The sequence below is a fragment of the Zootoca vivipara genome, chromosome 5 (assembly GCF_965207765.1).
Source record: "Zootoca vivipara chromosome 5, rZooViv2.hap1.1, whole genome shotgun sequence".
Lineage (NCBI taxonomy): Eukaryota > Metazoa > Chordata > Lepidosauria > Squamata > Lacertidae > Zootoca > Zootoca vivipara.
In genome coordinates, this window is record NC_142588.1 from 1463010 (window position 1) to 1486098 (window position 23089).

Genomic DNA, 23089 nt, shown 5'->3' on the forward strand with positions numbered 1-23089 from the left:
GGGTGATATGATAGCCATGTTCAAATATATAAAAGGATGTCATATAGAGGAGGGAGAAAGGTTGTTTTCTGCTGCTCCAGAGAAGCGGACACGGAGCAATGGATTCAAGCTACAAGAAAGAAGATTCCACCTGAACATTAGGAAGAACTTCCTGACAGTAAGAGCTGTTCGACAGTGGAATTTGCTGCCTAGGAGTGTGGTGGAGTTTCCTTCTTTGGAGGTCTTTAAGCGGAGGCTTGACAGCCATCTGTCAGGAATGCTTTGATGGTGTTTCCTGCTTGGCAGGGGGTTGGACTGGATGGCCCTTGTGGTCTCTTCCAACTCTATGATTCTATGAATTGTATTTACTGGGTTTTTTAAAAATATAAAAAAATCTATCGAGTGGACTTGGTGTTCCTCCCACAAGGGATATTTCCATAAAAAGCATCCACTACCCCAAAAGCTCTATTTCTAGTATCAAGCTAGTCTTACTTCAGAAGGCCCATTTACGGATCTCAACTCAAGGAGGGGTGAGACTTAAGGGTAAAGGAGGCATTTCCTAAGGTATTTCCAAGGTTGTCTAGGGTTTATCTTTTGGGTTTAAAACAGTATTTTAAATGTTTTACGGAACCCAACCTAACAGAGCTCTCATAGTAATCGGTGTGATGTTCCTTAAGTTTAGTACCAGAGAAAAGCTGTGTGCTGCTTTCTAGGCCAACTAGATTTAGTTTGTGTGCTGGGATTTGGTTTTTTCATATTTCTTTCAAAATAATTCATTTGTCAGCATTCTGGCAGCACTAAATAAATTATTTACATGAAGAACAGGGAGTGCAGATACAGTTAGTCTCCCGTAAGAATTTCAAAGCAGTTTTTGTTGCAACATGTTAGCTTAACTCACTTTATTTTATTGAGGAAACAAAAGTCCTCAATACATAGGGTCAAAGGAAGAAAAGTAGAGACAGACGGGCCAGAACTCTGAATTAATCCACTCCCACGTTGCATTGAAGTTGCCCAGAATGCAACACTAAAAAACTAAAATTCTGGAATGAGATGCCACCATTTTTATACTGCAGCACTCTGAAAATATACACTGAAGCTGCATGCTGCAATTTGAAATATAATCCTTTTTCAATCCCACTCCCTCACAGGATAAGGAAGAGATTATATTCAGGAAAACCATTACAAATCATGAGACCCGGATGGCTCTTCACAGCAATTCCTGCAGAGTCCTTTCTTTGAAAGACATCACCTGGAAATGTGGACTTAATTGTACCTGATCTCTAAAGACAGGAAAACAGCATCATTTTTGCAACAAACGCAACAAACCCTTTTCTGTGTGTAGTGCTAACCATGACTGCACAGTCCAAATCACCTTTATTTCTTTTTCATACCGCTATGGTTGATTCCACCCCCCACCCCCCAGGCATAATAAGTGCTATAGTCCTACATTTGTCCAAAACAGACACAAAAGATTGATGATACTGTTACCGTATGTATTGGAATTCTCACCCTGGCCACCAGGCGTATTGTGTACAGTATATAGTTTTCACTCAGGTCCATGTCAGTTACTTTACTGTAGGTGGGAAACCCTGGGCTGTTGTTACAATGTTGACAGCCGGCTGCCTATAAAAGCAGGTTGGCTGAGCTGTTCAGTTCAGTTCCAGCTTACTTATAAAGAACTACAGTGGTACCTCAGTTAAGAACTTAATTCATTCCAGAGGTCCGTTCTTAACCTGAAACTGTTCTTAACCTGAAGCACCACTTTAGCTAATGGGGCCTCTTGCTGCCGCCGCGCCGCCGGAACACGATTTCTGTTCTCATCCTGAAGCAAAGTTCTGAACCCGAGGTACTATTTCTGGGTCTGTAACCTGAAACGCCTGTAACCTGAAGCGGCTGTAACCCGAGGTACCACTGTACTTGGAGAAATCTCTGTGTCGTCCAGAGAAGCAGCAAAAAAATCAGCATGAAAGGAAAACCATTTGGGGTGAGAGGTGAGCACCCAGCATTTGTGCACGTCCCTTTTTGGGTAGGTGTGACTGAACCCCTCCAGTCCCCCTTCTTTACCTGTTTATTATTTAAACAATTTGTACCCCACCCTTCCATAAGCAATGTTCAAGACAGCTAACACATTTAAAACCAATAGTGCCTCAATAAAACTATTAATAGCAAAGAACAGGGAGAGCTGGGAAGCAAACTCAGATAACAGTGGCTTAAAATCATGAAAGCAGCAAATAATCAAACACACCAATAACACTGAACATTACCTACACAGTACCTATATATCAGAAAGATATCGAGAAATATATCAGAAAGATCAAACAACTAACTTCTTATCAACCAAATGCCTTTTCCGCAGTGGAACCATCAGAGGGTGAGACCTCAGTCCCAGCCAGCATGGCCAATGGTCAGGAATGACGGGAGCTGGCACCCCATGCACTAACATATCCATACCTGAATCAATCTACACCCACACACTTTCATCCACACATACAAGCATACTCTCAACCATCACTGGCCCCAGGAATTCCTGGGATATGCATATAGAAAAAGCCTACACAACACCATCATGGCAGCCTAACACGGTGAGCCTGCGCCACAATCTAAAAAGTCTGACCCCCCCAGCCTCAATCTGGTGTCAGATCCTCTTCTTCCTACGGAGTGCCCTTGCTCAGACTGGATGTCAGGCTATTCTCAGATGCGGCCCTGCTGACCCATTTCCATGGACATCATTGCCCAAGGTATCTGGAACACAACACCTACACAGGCATTCTGATGTTCAGAGAGCATTTGGCAATATTTGATTGCAATCAAACAGAACGTCAAGTTATGTCCCATCCCCAGAAGGGAGTGGAGAGTGTTATCACCCACCGTCTTGCCCAGGCACCCCCAAACTGCGGCCCTCCAGATGTTTTGGCCTACAACTTCCATGATCCCTAACTAAGAGGACCAGTGGTCAGGGATGGTGGGAACTGTAGCCCAAAACATCTGGAGGGCTGAAGTTTGGGGATGCCTGGTCTTGCCTGACCCCCACCTGGCAACCTGAATAATGTAGGCACTTCCCCCATGTCAGCCATATCAACTGCAGCTTTTTTGTCATTCCTTGCTGCCATTCCACCTCTGTTTTAAGTTTCTGAAAATAGGCATATTTTCCCTCTCCTCTACATTTGTCAAAGGGAGCAAACTCATGCACATTCCTATGAACCTTTAATTAACAAGCTGAAAAGACATTTTTCTGGCAACGCCTGACCTTTAAGCACTTTGTATGAATTTATTGATACCAGCAGAAACAATAATTTAAAAGGTTATTTTATGAGTGCAGAATAGTTTATAGCAGCACTTTCGTCAAGATAAATGAGTTTCTTATTACTACATTTACGGCACTAAGCATTTTAATAAAAAAGGACTATAAAAATCAAAAGATAACTTCAAATCTTTTCCTCTATGTGGAGCCTATGTGCAGTCAATACGGAGCCCTTGAAATGTCTACATTGCTGTGCATTTTAAAGATAGAAGGGGGAATGGTAGTGCAGGGTAGAGTAACACTATCAAAAGAATCCCAAGCAGAAACTATTTGGAAACTGCAGGTGTCAAAACTGAGAAGCTATAAAAAAGGAGCACGTATAAAATATTTCTCCCACCCATATTTTAATACATTGATTTAAGAAGTACTTAAGATTTTTCAAAACATAAATATATCTGGGCTGAAACCAACAGCTTGGAGCCTTGCCTAAATATATTATTTTTTTAAAAAAACCTGCATTTCTTCTTTAGAGCTGTGCTAACCACCACCTTGTGCCAGTAGCATGATTTCCTTCCCCTCCTCCTGTTGTTGCCATTATATTTTTCATATATTTATTTATACCTCAACTTTTTCCCTAACAGGAACTTGAGGCAGCTTCCAGATAAAAATATAGGGGAAATGATAATTTAAAAACAATTAAAACCATCTATCTATAAAATATGTTAAAACCATACAATTACAATAAGAACAGCATGGCACCAGCCCTTTCATTAAGAGCAGTCGATTCCCAAAAGCCTGTTGGAATAAGAAAACCTTCACCTGCCGGAAGAAAGGCAACAAGGAGGGAGCCAGTCTAGCTTCTACAGGGAGGGAGTTCCACATTGGTCTGGGAGCAGCCACCACCCAGAAGGGCCTCCCTTGAAGATCTCAAAACCTGGGCAGGTTCCCATGAGGGAATATGGTCATTCAGATCGTGTGGACCTAGGGCCGTGTGGGGCTTCACAACCTGGAATTGTGCCTGGAAACTGCCTGGTAGTCAGTGGAGCTCTTCTGGCAAGAGAATCAAACTATATGCCCTGTAACCAGCCCTGGTCAGCAATCTGGCTGTAGCTCTTTGAGCCAGTTGCAGTTTCTGGCAGCCCCACGTAGAGCCCATTACAGTAATCCAAACAGGATGTAACCGAGAGCTTATGGAAGGCTCTCCCCAGGGAGGCTCGCCAGGTGCCTTCGTTTATACTGGGCAAAAACATTCTCCCAGGCCTCGGGCTAATTCAACAATCTAAGGCAGCCATGTCCAAAGTCTGTTTCGGGGCCCTAATCCGGTTTAACCCAGCCCCTGTGCCAGTTTATTTCCTGGGGTAAAATTCAAAAAAAACCTCCACAAGTTCCATCCTAAAAGCTCAACAACTTTGGGGTAAAATCCTAAGAAAAGGTTAATAACTTTGGTCGGCCCTCAGGGCCCTTCACTTCATCAAATCTGGCCCTCTTTGAAAAAAGTTTGGACACCACTGATCTAAGGCCTTTTTAACTGGGGCGGGTGGGGGCGGAATTGTTTTTGTTTGTTACTATTTTGTTTGTTACCGTATTTTTTTGTTTTTATATTGTAAACTGCACTGGGATCCTTAGATGACAAACAAACAAACAAACAAAGGCGTGTTTCACTGTGCCCAAATCAGACATCTCAAGGCTAGCACACTAGCTTTCCCTGTGCAAATGCACTCCTGGCCTCGGCTCCATGCTCAGGGTCCAGGAGCAAGCCCATGACCAGCAGCATGTGAGACAGTCTTCAGCATGTGAGTCAGTTACCCCATCCAGCACAGGCTGAATCCCTATTCCCTGTTCTGCCTTCCAACTGACCAAGAGCACCTTTGCCTTGTCTGAAGTTTCAATTTGTTCCCCTTCATTCAGTCCATTACTGATGACAGACACAGGTTCAGAACAGAGTCCTTGAATTTAGGTGGAAAGGAGAAATGGAGCTGGGTGTCATCAGCGTATAGTACTGGAATGGGAAAGAAGGGACTTTGGTGCCACAGACAGCAGCAGCTCCTTCAAGTCAGTGCAAATCCCCCAAAGAACAAGAAAAGGGAAAGAAGCAAATGCTTCATAAATGGCAGAGTGCTACTCTAGGTTAATTTATTTTTTATCTGTTTGTTACATTTACACAACACAACTTCAGCTCCTAGGGCAGCTATCAAAACATAAAAGCACGAAAATAAAAGTGTGATCCAATACATGTCTTCCGAGAAGCAAGTTCCAGTGAGTTCAGTGTAGCTGATTCAACATCAGTATTACAGCCATAATTGATAAAAACACCAAAATGGCAGCAACTACAGGTTAGAAAATTCAAAATAGTTGAATACAGTATATGGAATATAAAGGAAATGTTTTATATTGTGTAACAAAGTGAAACGAAACTAAAACTCATTTGATCCAACGATTCTTTCCAACAGTGTGCTTACTTGTTCATAGACATTAAAAAAGGTAGCACTTGAATATTGCTCAGTTCAACAAGTTTTTAATACAAAAATGTACCCAGACATATAAAAAAGGCAGATATCAGAATACAATGAAAAAAAATCCCTCCCTATCCTAAAATTTCCAGTTACTTCAACAATAAACTTAGTATCAGGTGCAAAAAAGCAATAACTTAGTACTGATTACAGTATGTATTCTCTACAGTTACAAGATGGAAATTAAAGTCATGGCTGAAGGCAACAGTAGATAAATTTTAGTGTGCCTCTTTTGCTTAGACCTAATCCATTTCAAGGAAAAAGCAGTGTGCTCCTCAAACTGCACCAAATAATCAGCAATGGTGTAAGAAAACAGTTCCCTGCCAAACGGTTAAGGGGCTTTTAGGTCCCAAACCTTTTCATTATCAGCATGTTACTGAATATATATATATGAATCTGCTTCCTCTGAGGGTGTTTCCCCACAGTAAAAATAAAATGAGATTGTTAAAATTACCTTTCATGAATAACTGTAGTGAAAATCTGATGTTGTGACCGCTAATCATTTTCTCAAAGTATGTATACATTTCTACAAGCAAATACTGTTTCCTGCTGCAAAGACACCTAAAGCTATTTTAAAAATGTTTTTGCCTGCTACATGTTCAATATTGGAAACAGAACGGATTGTAATGTGGTAGTGACAAGGGAACAGATTACTATGGCAACAGCAAAGATGAAAATTCTTAACCTGAATAGATATTCACTGAAGTAATTGCAGGGTGTTTGGTTTTTTGTTTGGTTCTGTTGTGGAGAGGTTTTTTTGTTTTTTAAAAAAAACCTCATTCTACATTCATTTTACAACGAACACAGAATTCAACCTTGAGCTTGATTTATATAAATGTCAAGTGCTAAGCGCAACCTTTAAATGTAATCTGACTTTTAAAAACTTGAGGAACTGAACTCAGTGACCACCCTTTGTTTTGAAAGCTTTATTTTCCGCAAACATTGCAACTATTTTTATTCACAGAAGAAAAACACATGCTTTCATGTGGAAAGCCACATTTCCCTCCTCTTTATCACAAATGTGAACATAATTTTCAAGTTTTAACTAATACAGTCATACCTTGGGTTGAGTATGCTGCAGGTTGCGTACTTTCGGGATAAGGACCGCATGGACCCGGAAGTGTTTACTCTTCAAGAGCATTAGCTGATTATATCACAATTTATATCACAGATAGCTATTCTTTTACAGTTCCCCATGGCTTATGGTTGTGAACGGGGATTTTCAACTCTGACAAATATGAAAGATCAGAAAAGAGAAAGTGTTGAAGAGATGAGACCTTGTTTGTTTCAAATTAGACCTATATAAATGAGATTACCTGGCCAAAGCAAGCTTGCATCTCTCATTGAGTTTGCATACATATTTAAGGTACATATGTAAGAGGCTTGTTTATACAGTCATACCTTGGTTGTTGAATGGAATCCATTCCAGAAGTTTGTTGAACTTCCAAAAACATTCGACAACAAAGGCGTGGCTTCCGATTGGCTATAGGAGTTTCCTGCAGCCAATCGGAAGCCGCGTCGGACATTTGGTTTCCAAAGAACATTTGCAAACCAGAACACTCACTTCTGGGTTTGTGGCATTCGGGAGCCAAAATGTTTGAGTCGCAAAGGCGTCCAGGATCCAAGGTACAACTGTGATTACATTTTGGGAATGATTCATGCTCTTACATAGCTGCATTGTTTTATAATTTCTGTATGTCCTGTGATCATATGATAACATAGTTGTGCTCTATGTTATAAAAAGCAAGCCCTGCTAGGAGTGGTTTCCTCTTGTTTCGAAATTCAGTGTGGCACAAGCAATTTTTTCTTCTGAAAGTGTGGGCCGGAGAAAAAAGTTTGAGAACCACTGCTTTATAGTATGTTTATGTTTCAGGTCCTCCCTCCCTCAGGAGCTCTGCTCTCATCTCAAGGCTTTGTGTGTTCCAGTGGGGCAGCAGCACACAACCCAGTGGGGCTGTGGTGGCCCCTACAGCTTCTGCAAGCGCCACTACTGCCTCTGGGACTGGGCTGGAACCCCAGGAGCTTTTGAGTAGCATTCCCAATATCTGAGAACATGGGCAGGAAACCCCTTTGGGAGCAGCAAGATGCTTCCGTGATGTTTTTGCACATATGAAGCTGGGAAATGTCAAAGGCAACTCTCTGCATGGCTTGAAAACAGTTGAACATTTTTCTTCAGGTACCGTACTTTAAGTTAGCATTTTTATCCCTACCGTTCCTGGCATACAGAAGAGATGCAATTTTCCCTGTGGTTCAAATGAGGTACAGTTCTCCTCAACAAAGGAATTCTACAGATCTTTACACATCCATTCTTTGCAAAAAATGCTGCTGTCAATAACCATACAATCTAAACCGGTTTCCACGACAGAATTGTCAAACTCTCAACAAACACACTGGGATCTCTCTCTTTTACTGGTTTGATGCCTCTATCAAACCTCAATTAGGCAACGTATCTCTGAACAACTATCACCCAGCATCTCAGGTTTAAGAACAGCTCAGTTTATGAACAACTTGGATTAAGAATGCTGCAAACCCAGAAATAGGTGTTTTGGTTTGTGAACTTTGCCTTGGAATAAGAACATGTTCCGCTTCCTGTTGAGTGTGTTCCATTTGTAAATTGAGTCCCCCCACTGCTATGGGAAAGAACGCTTTGGTTTAAGAACAGACTTCCGGAACGGATCAAGTTCATAAACCAAGGTACCACTGTACTGCATTTTGTCTGCCCCATCGTACTTGCCTATATAATGCTATTTTGCTCATGCACTTTCCCCCCTCATGCTGAGAAAAGCTGGTCCAACCTATAGGCCTGCTGCTCTTCCTATCTGCTGCCGTCCACTGCCATACCTGCTCCTTGTAGGTCATTCTTGCCAGGGCCAGGCAGCTTAGTCAAAACTTAAAAGCTAATCATCATCTGAACATGCGCCAGCAATGGCTCATTGCTTTGACCAACTAGCATGATGAATTTGGATGGTACAGGGGCAAAATCAGCATATAACCATATAGCATTCTCAATTGAAATTTGAAGTGATAAATTTTGGGGTGTGGCACCTTTCCTTGGAATATATATTTGCATTACAAGCTTGGAAAGTTCATACTCCGAATCTATTATTTTTGAACCTGTCCATCACAAACTGGAAATGTCTTCTTGCTAAGAATTGTAGGGCATAGACTATTCAGGTGGAGTAAATGGGGGGGGGGGGATAGGCATTTGGGGGATGGGAGCAGGAGATGCAAACCACCACCCCCCCCAAACAAAGGACACTTGGAGAAAGAGGATTTTCAGCGGGGAAGATTCTTCCTCACATTAACAAGATTTCATGGTGCAATCTTTTCCAATCCTGCTATGGAGATTTGTGTCTTCAGTGAATTACACATGGAGATTTAAAAAGGGTGCAGCCCCCAAACTAGCAACGGGTACAATCTCCCTACTAAAAAACCTCCAGTCTCCAGGGTTTTTAGCAGGAGGATTATGTTTCCTCTTCACCAGTAGTTTTGGGGGCTGCAGCCCCCCCCATGCAATTCAATGGAGACACATGCACAGGGAAGTCAAGGAGCTCCGTAGCCCCAAACCAAATAATTGGGTGGCAGCAGATTCCAAATAATTGCATTCCAATCCAGGAGACATTTCCAGGAATATAGTAAATCCAGATTCCTTAAGCAACCTTACTGAATTGTGCAATCTTGAACCATACTTGTCTATGGACTGCTCAAGGAAACAATGTCTACAAACAGTTTAAAATAAATTCTGAAAACATAAACTATGCTATGGTGTAGCAAGAAGGCACCCAGTGAATATGGGATCCATGGAGATTTAGGTACCGGTATAAACAATTTGGTATACAGTGGTAGGTGCTGATTCTACGTAAACTGTTTAACAGATATTTCAGTGCAGCTGAAATGCAGGAAGTTGAAGGTGTGGGTTGGGGTAGCAGGGAATGGAAAGTGCTTGTGAAGAGGGAGCTTCACTAACAAATTTGGAGGTGGAAAACAGGGTCTGGGGCATGTGTTTCATGTGAGTATAAAAAAAAAACTATGAAAAATAACAGTTTCACCTTTCCCTCTGTGATCATAGCACCCTGTTTATACAGCTATAAGTATGCAGTGGACCCTCATCCCCAAACCTGAGTCCTTTAGCACAGTGGGAGAGAAAAAATGGTGCCCTTTCCTGGAATTCTCACTCCCTGTAAACTCAAAACAATGCTGAAGCCCTGAACAGAAATACTAATACTGTATTAGGAGCTGGGAATGCACTGCAACGTTTTGCAATGGGACCCTAATTTTAATTTTAGGAACTCTTATTCAAATTCTTTTAAATATAAAATATTGAGAACCATTCTATAGATCTTTAAGCATACAGTGGTACCTCGGGTTACAGACGCTTCAGGTTACAGACTCCGCTAACCCAGAAATAATACCTTGGGTTAAGAACTTTGCTTCAGGATGAGAACAGAAATCGTGTGGCAGAGGCGCAGCGGCAGCGGGAGGCCCCATTAGCTAGAGTAGGACCTCAGGTTAAGAACAGTTTCAGGTTAAGAACGGACCTCCAGAACGAATTAAGTTCTTAACCCGAGGTAACACTGTACACTCTTTGTTCTTCTGAGAACAGAAACAGGAATTCTCTTGGCTGAAGATTCATTATCAGTCTTCAAAAACTGGCTTAAGCTAATCAATATGCCCTGAGAAACACTTTCAAAATTATGGTTTCCCTGAGCAAATTTACTCTGAAGTATCTAATCTGATTTCTTGGCACCAGAATGTTGTTCACATTGTTGCATTCATATGGCTTTTCAGAAGTCTATTTCAATCAAACGACAAGAAAATAGCTTGCAAGGAATTTAAAACTAGACTTGAAAATGGGTACTCCCAATTCAACTTGACATCCATGAATACAATCAAGATTATTCCTTGGTACAGCATGATCAACTACAAACACAAATTGAAAAATTACTAGATCAAAATGGATAAATTCCCCTTGAGCAGAGTCTTTGTTGTTTTTAATTTTCAGTTGACTACTTCTATATTGGAAAGCAGACACCAAAATGTTCCACATAGTTTTCTGTCTGCAGAAAGAATCAAATTGAGAATATGTTACTCTGTTGCTTCAAGTCTCGGCGTACATACCCTCCAGCATTTCTCTGATGAAAATAGGGACGTCCAAAGGAAAAGTGGGACATTCCGGGATCAAATCAGTAACTGGGACAGCTTCTGAAAACCCAAAACTGTCCCTGGAAAATAGGAACACTTGGAGGGTCTGGATGTATATGAAATGATTTCTGAAAAATTAAAACTGTGGACACTGATAAAATCTAGTGTCTGGAATCTGCTTTCACTAAGCCTGTGCTGATTTTGTAGGAGCTTGTGCTAAGGATTGTGCAACAAACCAATACATATTTTACAGAACAATCCTATGTCTTCTCAGAAGTTCCCCTGGGAAGGTACTCCCAGGAAAGCAGGCACCAGGTTGCAATTTTATTTTTTCAACTGATTAAATTATTGTCTACTATGTATTTAGGAAAGTGGTTTCTCAGTCTGTCCATCTGTTCTCTGTTGGCTAAAGAAGTTATTGCCAAACTCCGCACAATGGTTCCTGAGGTGGGGACAGCGGTCATTGTTGGTGATTGGATGCCATTTTGAATCAAGATGACAGAACAAAACGTGACTTTGTCTGACTTTTGTCACAATGGATCCAAACTCACTTATTAAGACTACTCAATGAAAAATCACAACCTTTTTTTGTTTGTTTGTTTCTGCAAATTCCCAGGTGGGGAACCTCAGGCACATAGTGCCAAATATGGCTGCCCAGGCCTCTATATCTAGTCCTCTGGACTCTCCCAAGGCTACATAAATCTCTAGCTCTGCTGTGTCTCCTAGTGCTGCTGCAAAGCTGGAATGTGTTCTTTAATTGTGATGACTGTTACTTGCCTAGATGGAGAGGAGTGCGCGCGCACACACACGCAGTATATACAGGACATCTCTGAGTTTTGCATGGCTGGAACACAGACCACTAAACAATGAAGAGTAACACCTGCTGTTTGCTCCTACGTCTACCTCTGGTTTGGTGGGGTAATGACATTTTGCTTTCCCCATATTTATTTACCTACTAATTTATACAGCTGCCCCAAAATACCCCACCAAATGGGGGTTTAATGCAAGTACTGTGCATTGTACTTGGTGTGAGACTAACAATGTCTAGGTCTTTGGAAAAAGATTGGAAGATTCAAGCCTTTTATAATTTTATACTGCTACTTTGCTTCATTGACTATGCAAAAGCCTTTGACTGTGTCGACCACAGCAAACTATGGCAAGTTCTTAAAGAAATGGGAGTGCCTGGTCACCTCATCTGTCTCCTGAGAAATCTCTATGTGGGACAAGAAGCTACAGTTAGAACTGGATATGGAACAACTGATTGGTTCAAAATTGGGAAAGGAGTACGACAAGGTTGTATATTGTCTCCCTGCTTATTTAACTTATATGCAGAATTCATCATGCGAAAGGCTGGACTAGATGAATCCCAAGCCGGAATTAAGATTGCCGGAAGAAATATCAACAACCTCAGATATGCAGATGACACGACCTTGATGGCAGAAAGTGAGGAGGAATTAAAGAACCTTTTAATGAGGGTGAAAGAGGAGAGCGCAAAATATGGCCTGAAGCTCAACATCAAAAAAACCAAGATCATGGCCACTGGTCCCATCACCTCCTGGCAAATAGAAGGGGAAGAAATGGAGGCAGTGAGAGATTTTACTTTCTTGGGCTCCTTGATCACTGCAGATGGTGACAGCAGTCATGAAATTAAAAGACGCCTGCTTCTTGGGAGAAAAGCAATGACAAACCTAGACAGCATCTTAAAAAGCAGAGACATCACCTTGCCTACAAAGGTCCGTATAGTTAAAGCTATGGTTTTCCCAGTAGTGATGTATGGAAGTGAGAGCTGGACTATAAAGAGGGCTGATCGCCGAAGAATTGATGCTTTTGAATTATGGTGCTGGAGGAGACCCTTGAGAGTCCCATGGACTGCAAGAAGATCAAACCTATCCATTCTTAAGGAAATCAGCCCTGAGTGCTCCCTGGAAGGACAGATCGTGAAGCTGAGGCTCCAATACTTTGGCCACCTCATGAGAAGAGAAGACTCTCTGGAAAAGACCCTGATGTTGGGAAAGATGGAGGGCACTAGGAGAAGGGGACGACAGAGAACGAGATGGTTGGACAGTGTTCTCGAAGCTACGAACATGAGTTTGACCAAACTGCGGGAGGCAGTGCAAGACAGGAGTGCCTGGCGTGCTCTGGTCCATGGGGTCACGAAGAGTCAGACACGACTAAACGACTCAACAACAACAACTGCTACTTTATTGTTTTTGGCTATGTTCTTAATGATGCTGTTAGCCACCCTAGGCACTGTTCAGGGAGGATGGGTGGGATAGAAATTAAACAAAACAAATAATTCTATAGAAATCTAAACTACCCACCAGGAGTGAGGAAGTTCACCCCCCTAAGCCATGCACCTCCCTGGGGCCACAGCCCCAGTTAGCCCTTCTCCATGTCCTCCTTGAGAGCTTTTGCCAGGCTAGAATGTGTCCTCTTGCTTGCCTGAATGGAGAGCTGTGTGTGCAGAACAATCTGGCTTTTACATTGCCCAAAAGGTATCCTACTGTACCCAATGTAAGAGTCACATTCATTGCCCCATCAGCTTTTGCTTCTGACCCTGCTCACCACCGGCGCATGCCCCACCCCCCGCCAACCCAGGTTCTCCATGATGGGATGTGGCTCTTGGGATGAAAGATGCTTATCTCACCATTCCATGGGCACACTATATATTTTGCCTGCTGGGCTTGCACCAGCATCCTCTGCTCGGAGAAGCAACATTTACTGCAACATTTCTGAAATCATACGGTATTATGGAGTGTAGCTTGCACATGTACTTCATGCCTCTATTTATTCATCAAAAAGAAAATCTAAATAACTTGATATAACAGCTGAGCTGCCAACACAACCAACATTTCCATGCTGTGCCTTAAGGCAATATGAGGGTTGTGCTGCTTCCACACACACGCAAAAACAAAACAAAACAAAACAAAACCACAACCTCCTTTAGGCAAATCTGAAATTTCAAGGATTGATAACAAATGACATGGTGTAAATCAGCACTGCAAACTCCATGGGTGCAGCTACAGTCCTGAGAATGCCACAGCGCAAATAAAACCATTCTTCTTCTTTTTCATTACTTATTCAATGCCACAAGCATATTTATTTATGTACTGAATTGCTAGCTCAGTTAAAAAAAACAGCTAAAACCTCAGGGTGGCTTTTGAATCAAATAAAAAGCAATTAAAAGAGTAAAACAATATCACAAAACTGCAGTTTAAAATTAAAACAGCAGAACAACAAAGCAGTCTCAAGAAGCACCATAAAACAGAGTCAGACGATATGTTAAAAGGTGTAGTGAAATTTTAAAAAGTATTTGCCTCAGGACAGTGGCGGAGGAAGCCGCTCGGGCACCTGGGGGCGGGGCGCCACTACGTAGCACGCATGTGCGGCGTCACTACGTACGATGCATGCGCCATACGTAACGACACTGCACAAGCACGCTACGTAGCGGAATACCGGCGGCGCAGTGCCAAGATCCTCTGCTCGCACCGCCGCGGTGGGGTGCCACCTTGTCACCCCCGGAGACATGGCACCAGGAGCGCACCGCCCCCCCCCATTGTGATCCCACTGCCTGGGGAGACACCCATGCTTCTCACCAGCTTGGCCTCCCTCCTTTCCTACTTCATTTTATGATTCTGACCCTGGACTTCTCTCTGACACAAATTCTCCCTGCTCACTAAACCCTGTTACCTCTCCAGTTTCCAACACCGCCTCCTCCCAATCTTCACCTTCTGACCACCCATCACTGTGCCACCACCAACCCCCTGGCTCTGAGCCTTCTGCACTTAGAAGTTCCCCAGCTGGTTCCTCCCACTAGTCCTCTGCATCCAACCAATCCCTATGAGTCAACACAAACAAGCACACTGACCCTAGCTTAAGTACACAGCCAGGCAGTACTGTTCTTTGACAATAGTAATTTCACCACACTCTGCACCTGCTGCAGTGTCCAAACTTTGGGTTACCGGTGCATGAATCACTGGCCAGGCTCTCTTTGCCCAGGAACAGCCCTAACTGGTACACAAACTGACGTTGGCCAAAGGTGCTCCTTGCCATGATGGTCACTTACACCTACAAGAACACTGTTGGATCCAGGAGCACCCCAAACTAGGCACTTGCTCATTTAGGTTGGGGGGTGGGTGCCATCCTAAATGGGCAATCTGACCACTTCTTGAACTGAGGAGTCAACCACCTATAGTCAAGCACCCACCTTGCCTCAGGTTTTATGTTGGTTGGTTGGTTTTTGCTTTTGGCCAACTTGTGACTGCAGTCACTCTAAAACCTGCAAGCCTCTTCTGATTGAGATGATACACACAAATAAGAACTGATGGACAGACAGTTTGTGCTGCAATTAAGACAGTTTGTGCTGCATTTTGGTCATCTAAGCTTATAGCAATGCATATTTCACAGGTTTTGGGGTTAATTACTCCCTGTCTGAGATACTACAATGGTCATTTCACTATGCTGCAACAAGACTTTCCAGAATAAGGAATCTTGAAAGCAGGCTTTAGGCAAATGCCTAGCCAAAAGTATTGGCTTCTATTGCTTGTTAAAAAGAGCCCACTGATGCTCGACTGATGTAAACATGTGTACTGCAAAACGTCCAAAGCTAGCCAGATGTCAAAATGGATTTTCATATTCTTAAAGTTACTTTCCCAAATGGTTCTGGGAGCCTTGCAGAACATGATCTGAACTATATTCTTTTTTCAGTCTTATGAACAGACAGGAACAAAACAAAAAAGAAAGAAAGAAATTGTCACAGAAGACAGAAGTTTATTCCAACTGGTTTATTCCAACCTGTGCTTTAAAACACAACCTGAACCAAATTCTGTTCCAAGATTATCTGAATTCTCTTAACTGTATACATTATGAATATCAATTACTTGCATGTTTAATTTTGCATAATTTATACTGCCTATCCAAGTTATGAGGAGATATAGAACATATGCAAGGCACTGAAGACCACACCACCACCACCACCGGAAATCTCATTCAATCATTTTGTGAGATTTTGCCAGGCTTTGCTGGTGCACTTTGAACCTTGCACACAATGAACGAGACACTTTGTTGTTGTTTTGGTTACAAAAAAGGTTAGATTCTCAGAAATCTGGCCTTTGCACCCAGTATCACATTCCTCTGGTTGTCTGCGACTATTCAAAAGCAGCACTACACACAGCATTAATTACACTGAATATTATTCTCCCCTCTGAGAGATAGAAAACCCAACAGAAACTGACATTTAAAAAACATTCTTAAAATGTATCAATTGCTTCTCTATAATAAAGCAAGTATTAAAAACAACATAGCAAAATGACTAAAATCAGCAGAAGAAGCCCCAACTCTGAATAATCAACAGCATTATTAGAAAGTTCTCAATAATCAATACAGGGAGGGAGTGACAATTTCTTAAGTTCATTAGTAGGAATAAATTAATGCTAGGGTAAATAAATGCTTGGCAAGCCTGGCTGTTTCACATCTTTCTTTACTAAATTGCAAGTTAAATAAACATGCTAAACTAATTCATTCTCCAGAGCATCATAAACTATTTCAATGCAAATTATTCAGAGGACAATTTTCTGGAAAACCCACGTCAATGACTACACATTACTTCTTTCTGTAAGCAGGCCCTCCTGTTTCCAGACATCCCTATGTATAGCCCCCATCTTTTGTTCCCTGCTCATCTTTAGAGCATCCAAACCCCATTGCCATCACTGTCCTCCTGAAGGTTCCTTCTTACCATAATCTTTCTGCTCCCTCATTGCTCCAGCCTCTTCCTCCTCTATTCTCTTCACCCTTGACATAGCCCGCGTCTGTAATGTCTGAGACAAAAGGCACTCTGCATGTGCTCGCAGCCACTGAATCTTGCAACCAGTGAAACACACATACACCATCAAAGAGGGGCAGCTTCACTTCACCAAAGGAAAGGTTGGACTTCATTTTGCAGCTGGGAAGAAGCAAGACCTCACATAACTTTGCATACAAAGCTGCAGGCTCAGGGGTCTCCAGTTTAGTTAGATCTCAGGCAGCTGGATTGAAAGAGTGTCTTGCCCAAGACTCTGGAAAGCTGAAGACTCAGAGTTTGACCAACTGGGTAGGACTGGCCAGCGATTCACTAGACTGCATGACCATATCCAGAGTATGCTCAGAGACCCAGAGTGCTGGAGCCTTTTAAACCACCCTCAGTACTCAAATGCAGACCTGAGCGGCCACCCCCGCCAATTACTCACTCCAGCATCTCTACCTTCTTACTTCCACACCTGAGTTATTTTTATTGGGGAGGATGGACCTTTGCTTGGCTCATCATAAATCGATTAGCGACTGACGGCAACGATCTTCCAGCACATGAGCAAAGTTTCACAGTTCCAGGGCTATCAAGCAAGGCGGGTTTCCAAAGTAGACACAGGTGTGCGTCTATTTGGAGCTTTTCAGACAACCCACCCGAGGGTGCGCTGCCGACAGCGTTCACCCTCTTTCGGACTCCCGTTGCCCAGCACCCCCCTCCCGTCCCCTCCACCCCCGTTCCTCCCGGCTGCCCTCCTTCCCCGCTCACCTGGGTCTGGGATCCCGGCCCGGCGGGGGCGCGGCGGGCGCTACAGTCCCCTTTGGTCTGCAGGTTGATGGGCGCTCTCTGCTCGGCGCTGCAGCCCAGGCCGCCGTTCAGATGCGCGGTCACCATGGCCACGGGACCCTTGGACGGGAGCACGGAGAGCGCCACGCTCGGAGGGCCGGAGCTGGGGCCGCCGCCGCCGCCGCCTCCGGGCGCTTTGAGGAGCGCCGGGACCGCCGGCTGTTTGGTGCTGCCGCTGGCGCCGCCGTTCCCTGCTGCGCTGGCCACCAGCACCGCGGCGGAGCAGCTCCGCACGGCCAGCTTCTGCAAGGGAAAAAAGAAGGGGACATGCGCTCAGGCTTCCCGCCTTTTAAAGGGGCTCTCCCCGCCCCCGCCGTCGCCCCCTCGGAGCCCCAGGCGCGCGCGGGCAGGAGCGCGGCGCACAGCGCACGGAAGGCGCCGCACGAGCGCCAGCACACGCGGCGAAGGGAAACCCCCCCCCCCCGCTCCACAGACAGCCCGGGAATCACGCCGCCTCCGAGCTGGGCGGCGGCGGCGACGCTGCCTAGGTTCGCCGCGGGGCTTCTGCTGCCAGAGCCCGCCTGCTTGTCGGCGACCCCCGGCGCTGCAGCAGGCAGAGGGCCGGGCAGGCGGTTGTTTCTTCCCCGTCGGGGATGCGGGCTTCCTTTTGGGGAAAGGGCTTTTCTTTGGGGCCGCCAACTCCGCCTCGCCTTTTCCGCAGAGCAGAGCGGGGCAGCGCGTGCTCCGCCGGGGGCTCCCGCGGCCCATTTGGGGTGGACCGTCTGTCGGGGGAGCGGAGGGCGCTCGCGAGCACCGTCGGGGCCGGCAGACCTGCATTTAATTCAGGGAGTCCCTCTCTCTCTCACTCTCACACACATTCTTAAGCGAGGGAGCATCTTGGGATCACTTGACTCGGATCGCCCGTGCCTTAATTGTTTATCGATCCAGATCCTGCCTTCCTCCATTTAGCAGTACACATTGGTGGGCCGCCGGGACTCTAGGAAAACAAGCCAGCCGACCTCCGCTACTGCTGCTGAGAAGCAACCACAGCAGGGGGACTGTCCGAAGCGCAACCCTTCGAGGACGCGCACAGAGGGAAGCCAGCCAAACAAAAGCAACGGCTTTGCCTGCCAGGAAGTTCTGCGCATGCCCCTTCGAAATCAGCAGGAGCCGAGCCATTGGTTCTCCGGCGCAGCTCCTGCTCATTGGAATTAGATCACATTTACCTCTTAGTCGTACTGTACTAAGTTTTGTGGGGCTTACTCCCAAATAAGTGTGCATAGGGTAGAGCTATACAGCCTATAGATTTGTGCGCTCCATGATAACGGGCTTTTAGAAGTTAAAAAGCGCATATATCCTCTACCCACCGCCCACCCCAGTTCTTTGGTAAAGATTTCTGCTGCTTAGAGCATGCGATCTATTTCAATTCTCTCTTGCATGTCTTCGGTCCCTTCCCTTTAGACTTCTTTTGACCACAGCTTTGAGCGCAGGGCCTCAGGCAGCAGGATCCGCGGGGGCAATAGATCTTTTATTCATCCCCCGCCCCTTGTTCCTGATGTAGATCCTTCACATCTCCTTCCCAAAATGCCTGTGACCCTTTGTCTGTTTTCTTAATTTTGTCATCTAGTGACACTGACCAGCGGGCTTGCTTTCTTCCACCGGCAGAAGTTCCAGTTTTACAACCCCTTTAAACTTGCTAATTACAGTATAACACACAAAACTGAACAGTAAAAAGTTAACTATTAACTATACTGTAAAAGTGTAGCAGATATAAGATTTTTGTTTTGCAAAAAGTTTTTGTTTGAATATTTTCCCTTAAAAAAATCTCAGTGTACTCTACATTCAAGGGGGGGGGGACACTACAGAAATCTGAAATTATGTAAGTTGCACATTTATAAGCAAACATATATTGGTACTCTGTTGCTGACAGACTTCTTGTGTTGATATTATTTCATACGCTTCCTACGGTATCATACTCTTTCCCAAAGTAGGTGGGGGGAAATATACATGGTATCCCCATATTATCCTCATAACGACCATGTTAGGTAGACAAGACACTACATGTTAATGCTACTGTCACCACATTTCAGTTTTAGAGTGATAGTTCTATTCCTTTGTTTATTTCTTTTGATATATTTATGCTGCCTTTCAGGGTAGAAAAGCTCTGGAACAGTGACTCATGAAAGTAGCATTAAAGCTGTTTATAATTGATCCCAAATCTTGTACTGTAACTGACTTACAAGTAAGATCTGCTAATGAGGAACCTTTAAAAATGCATGATGTGTTTAAATGCTGTGGATATGATGAGCAAATCAAATTCTGTGGGAACCATTTTAGTCAGGGCACAGCCTATGGATTCAGCAAATGCTGGTGTATATGTTTGAGATGAAACAATTCTCTAGTGTACTGTCAGATCCATGTTGGAATTAAGCATTCTAAACACTCAGTTTAACTCACCTTCCCTCAAACTAGTGCAGGATAGGAATTTTAATTACAAATGAAATAACACAATGTACAATGTGAAATGCGTACGGAGTGGAGTGGAGAGGTCAGCATTCAGGCAGCAATTTTTAATGAGAGAGCAGGGGTGATGCAACTGGTATGCAAAAAGGTCCCTGTTTCCATCTCTGAAATGTTGGAGAACATACAAAGAGAAAGGAGCACAGACTCAAAGACTGTTTAGCCAGAATAGTGGTGCTTAGGAAAAAGTCACAATCTGTATCTGAGACTTTTATTCACAAAGACTTAACTCAAGCATTTATGTCTTTCAACATAAATGGGCACCAGTGATTCTGTGGGGTAAACCTGTGTCTGGGCTGCACACCATTTCAGAGTGGAGGTGGGGATTCACACAGTGGAAGATTTTTAAAATAGCAGGCCAGAGAGAAGGTAAGCTGGAGACAAGGGCGTACCCACCATGCGGCAAGTTAGGGCAGCTGCCCTACTCTAGAAGCAGGGCTGGTGGGCAGAGGCGGAGCACAGCCCGGCGGAGCGCGAGTTCGCCATTCCCGCCGCACCGCGCCGCACCCTCCCTCCAGCTCCCCGGCGCGCCCTCAGGCAAGGCCAAGCGCGGCGGGGAACCAGGGAGCGCGGCGCGGTGGGCGGGAACGCTGAACTCGCCCTCCGCTGGGCTGGGCTCCGCCTCCGCCCACCAGCCCTGCTTCTAGGGAGGGGCACAGCCCGGCGGAGCGCGAGTTCGCTGTTCCCGCCCACTTTGTGGCCCCTCCCCTTCCGTGCCTTGGCCCCTCCCCTTGCCCCCCCCTAGTTTTGATCCTGGGTACGCCCATGGCTGGAGACCTCCTTGATGAGCTTCTTACATGCCGGCAATTGTTTTTGTGTGGGTGAGCATTCCATACCTGAAGGAGCGTCTCCATCCCCATCATTCTGCCCGGACACTGAGGTCCAGCACCGAGGGCCTTGTGACGGTTCCCTCGTTGTGAGAGGCCAAGTTGCAGGGAACCAGACAGAGGGCCTTCTCGGTAGTAGCACCCACCCTGTGGAACGCCCTCCCATCAGATGTCAAAGAAAAAAACAACTACCAGATTTTTAGAAGACATCTGAAGGCAGCCCTGTTTAGTTTTAATGTTTAATAGATTATTTTATTTTATTATTTTATTTTTCTGTTGGAAGCCACCCAGAGTGGCTGGGGAAACCCAGCCAGATGGGCGGGGTATAAATAATAAAATTTATTATTATTGTTGTTGTTATCGTGTGAGCACACATGTGTAGTCTGAACTAATATGGCCCATTGAGAACTAGACTCAAACACTTATTGCACAAATCCACGAAACCAAGAAACAAAAATGTGTACATAGTGTGTTCTACTTACATCATGGTTTACGATGTTTATTCTACATAAAGCCAAAGAAAAGTCGAAAGAGAAAAGAGTTTTTCTAACTCTTTTCTACTGCAAGGAATCTTAGTTTTATGGCCTAAACAGATAAATAAACGAACTTAACACTATATTATAGGTCATTATGGAAATTTATGAAAAAGTGGCAGAGTTCTTGGGCTGAATGGCTGCAGGAAGAGCACTTGCATTTTTAGTAGTCTCCAACATAAAAACCAATGAACAAACAAAAAGAAACTAGTATTGGTGGTTGAAGTTCAAAACACGGGTGATTCAGATGTGTCCTTTCCAATTCTGGACCCCTGAGCCAAGTATATTATAAGTGGAACCCAAACCCACCTCTGAATGCTAGACTTAGCCCAGGCACACAACAGGCTATTCCACCCCACCATGTCTACACAGTTACTTCCTTTGCTTTTCCATTCAGACTTTCCTGGTGTCAGTGGCAACAGGAAGGTTTCACGGCACAACCATAACATTCCTGAACAGGGTTCTAGGCACAAAGCGAACAATGCCAACCATGGCTCATAACGTCCTACCATACAGGTACATTGCTGCTACTGTTAGATGCTTCCACACAGGGCGTTGCATGAGCACCAACTGGTTTTTGCCATTTTAATCTGCCGTGGGGGTTTTGTATACATTTTCTACTACTGTCAAGTCACTTTAAGAGAAAGGGAAGCAGGTGTGTGGTGACTCATGATGGGCATGTGGGGTAAGGGATATTTTTGTGGGAGAGATCAGGGAGGGCCGCAATCTGTGGTCCTAGATGTGCTCCTGACATACCACTGGGAAACCTTTTTAAAAAGACAAATCCTGAAACTTTGGGTCAAACCCTGACTGCTGGCAAACCTACTGGAACATGAGAGTCCTGAGGCGACCACTGTGCCTGACTTGAAAGGTTCCATGAAAAAATGCATTGATCAAACATAGCAGAACATCTTTCTTAATTAGATTCTCCTGCCAGGAGAAACAGTTTGGCTTTCCTCTTTAATGAACTTCTTTCTTTTTGACTTCATACCCTATGGAGAGCCTGATAAAGGGGTGTTGGCAGAAACAACAAAGATTATGATATGAGAGGTGGAAAAAAATCCTCAAACAAAAGCTACATCTGCCATGTTATATTTCTGCCAAATTTAATTAAAAAGAATATCCTCCTTTTAAAAGAGAGAAAATCTCCATTTTGGGAATCAGTCAGCAGAACACGTTCTCTGACTCTTCTTGGAACAATGAATAATAAGGATCTCTTAAGCTTGCTTTGGGCATTGTAGTTGAAAACAAAATGTCATAAAAGAAGAGCCAATCAAAAACATTCTCTAAATGCTGGGAAGCAGCTCCCTGCTTCTCATATACTGCATAACAGTCCTCACAATACACCCATTTTTGAAGCAGCGCCTTTCAGCGGCAACACAACTTTCATTTTCACGGCAGGATGCCACAGGCAAACTGGAGTTTGAAATATGTATGCCAGTCACATGCAAACACACTTCAATGTGCTGGAAAAGCAGCTGCTTGTTTGTGATTTCCAGTATGCTACATGGCTGAGTCCTGTTCACAAATCGAAAACTATACAAAGCAGAGCCAATATATGCCTCTCCAATCGAATAGCTTTGCTACTGCTTACGTACTTTCAAAAAGCAAAAGGCACTCTATCTCACAGGTCTCTGTTAGTAGTAATGGTGGTTTGGTGAGTTGAAGAAGAAAAACAAGCTAAAAAGAAACCTCAGCATGGACTAATCCGGACCCAGCTTGTTAAATACAGTAATCATATTGCACAGCTATTAAACAATGGATTGGCTTTT

At 44.2% G+C, this 23089-nt stretch overlaps 1 protein-coding gene across 2 annotated transcripts in view; it reads right to left on the reverse strand.

Annotated features, from left to right (window-relative positions):
* The window catches only part of PHF21B (PHD finger protein 21B), a 180992-nt gene that overhangs the window by 41587 nt on the left and 116316 nt on the right, over positions 1 to 23089 (reverse strand). The window contains exon 3 of one of the 2 annotated variants that reach the window (XM_088669938.1): positions 17420 to 17740. The exons of the other annotated variant lie outside the window; for it this stretch is intronic. Within the exon in view, the coding sequence (XP_088526064.1) occupies positions 17420 to 17740 (321 nt within the window). The remainder of the gene's footprint in view (positions 1 to 17419; positions 17741 to 23089) is intronic. 2 annotated transcript variants of the gene reach the window in all.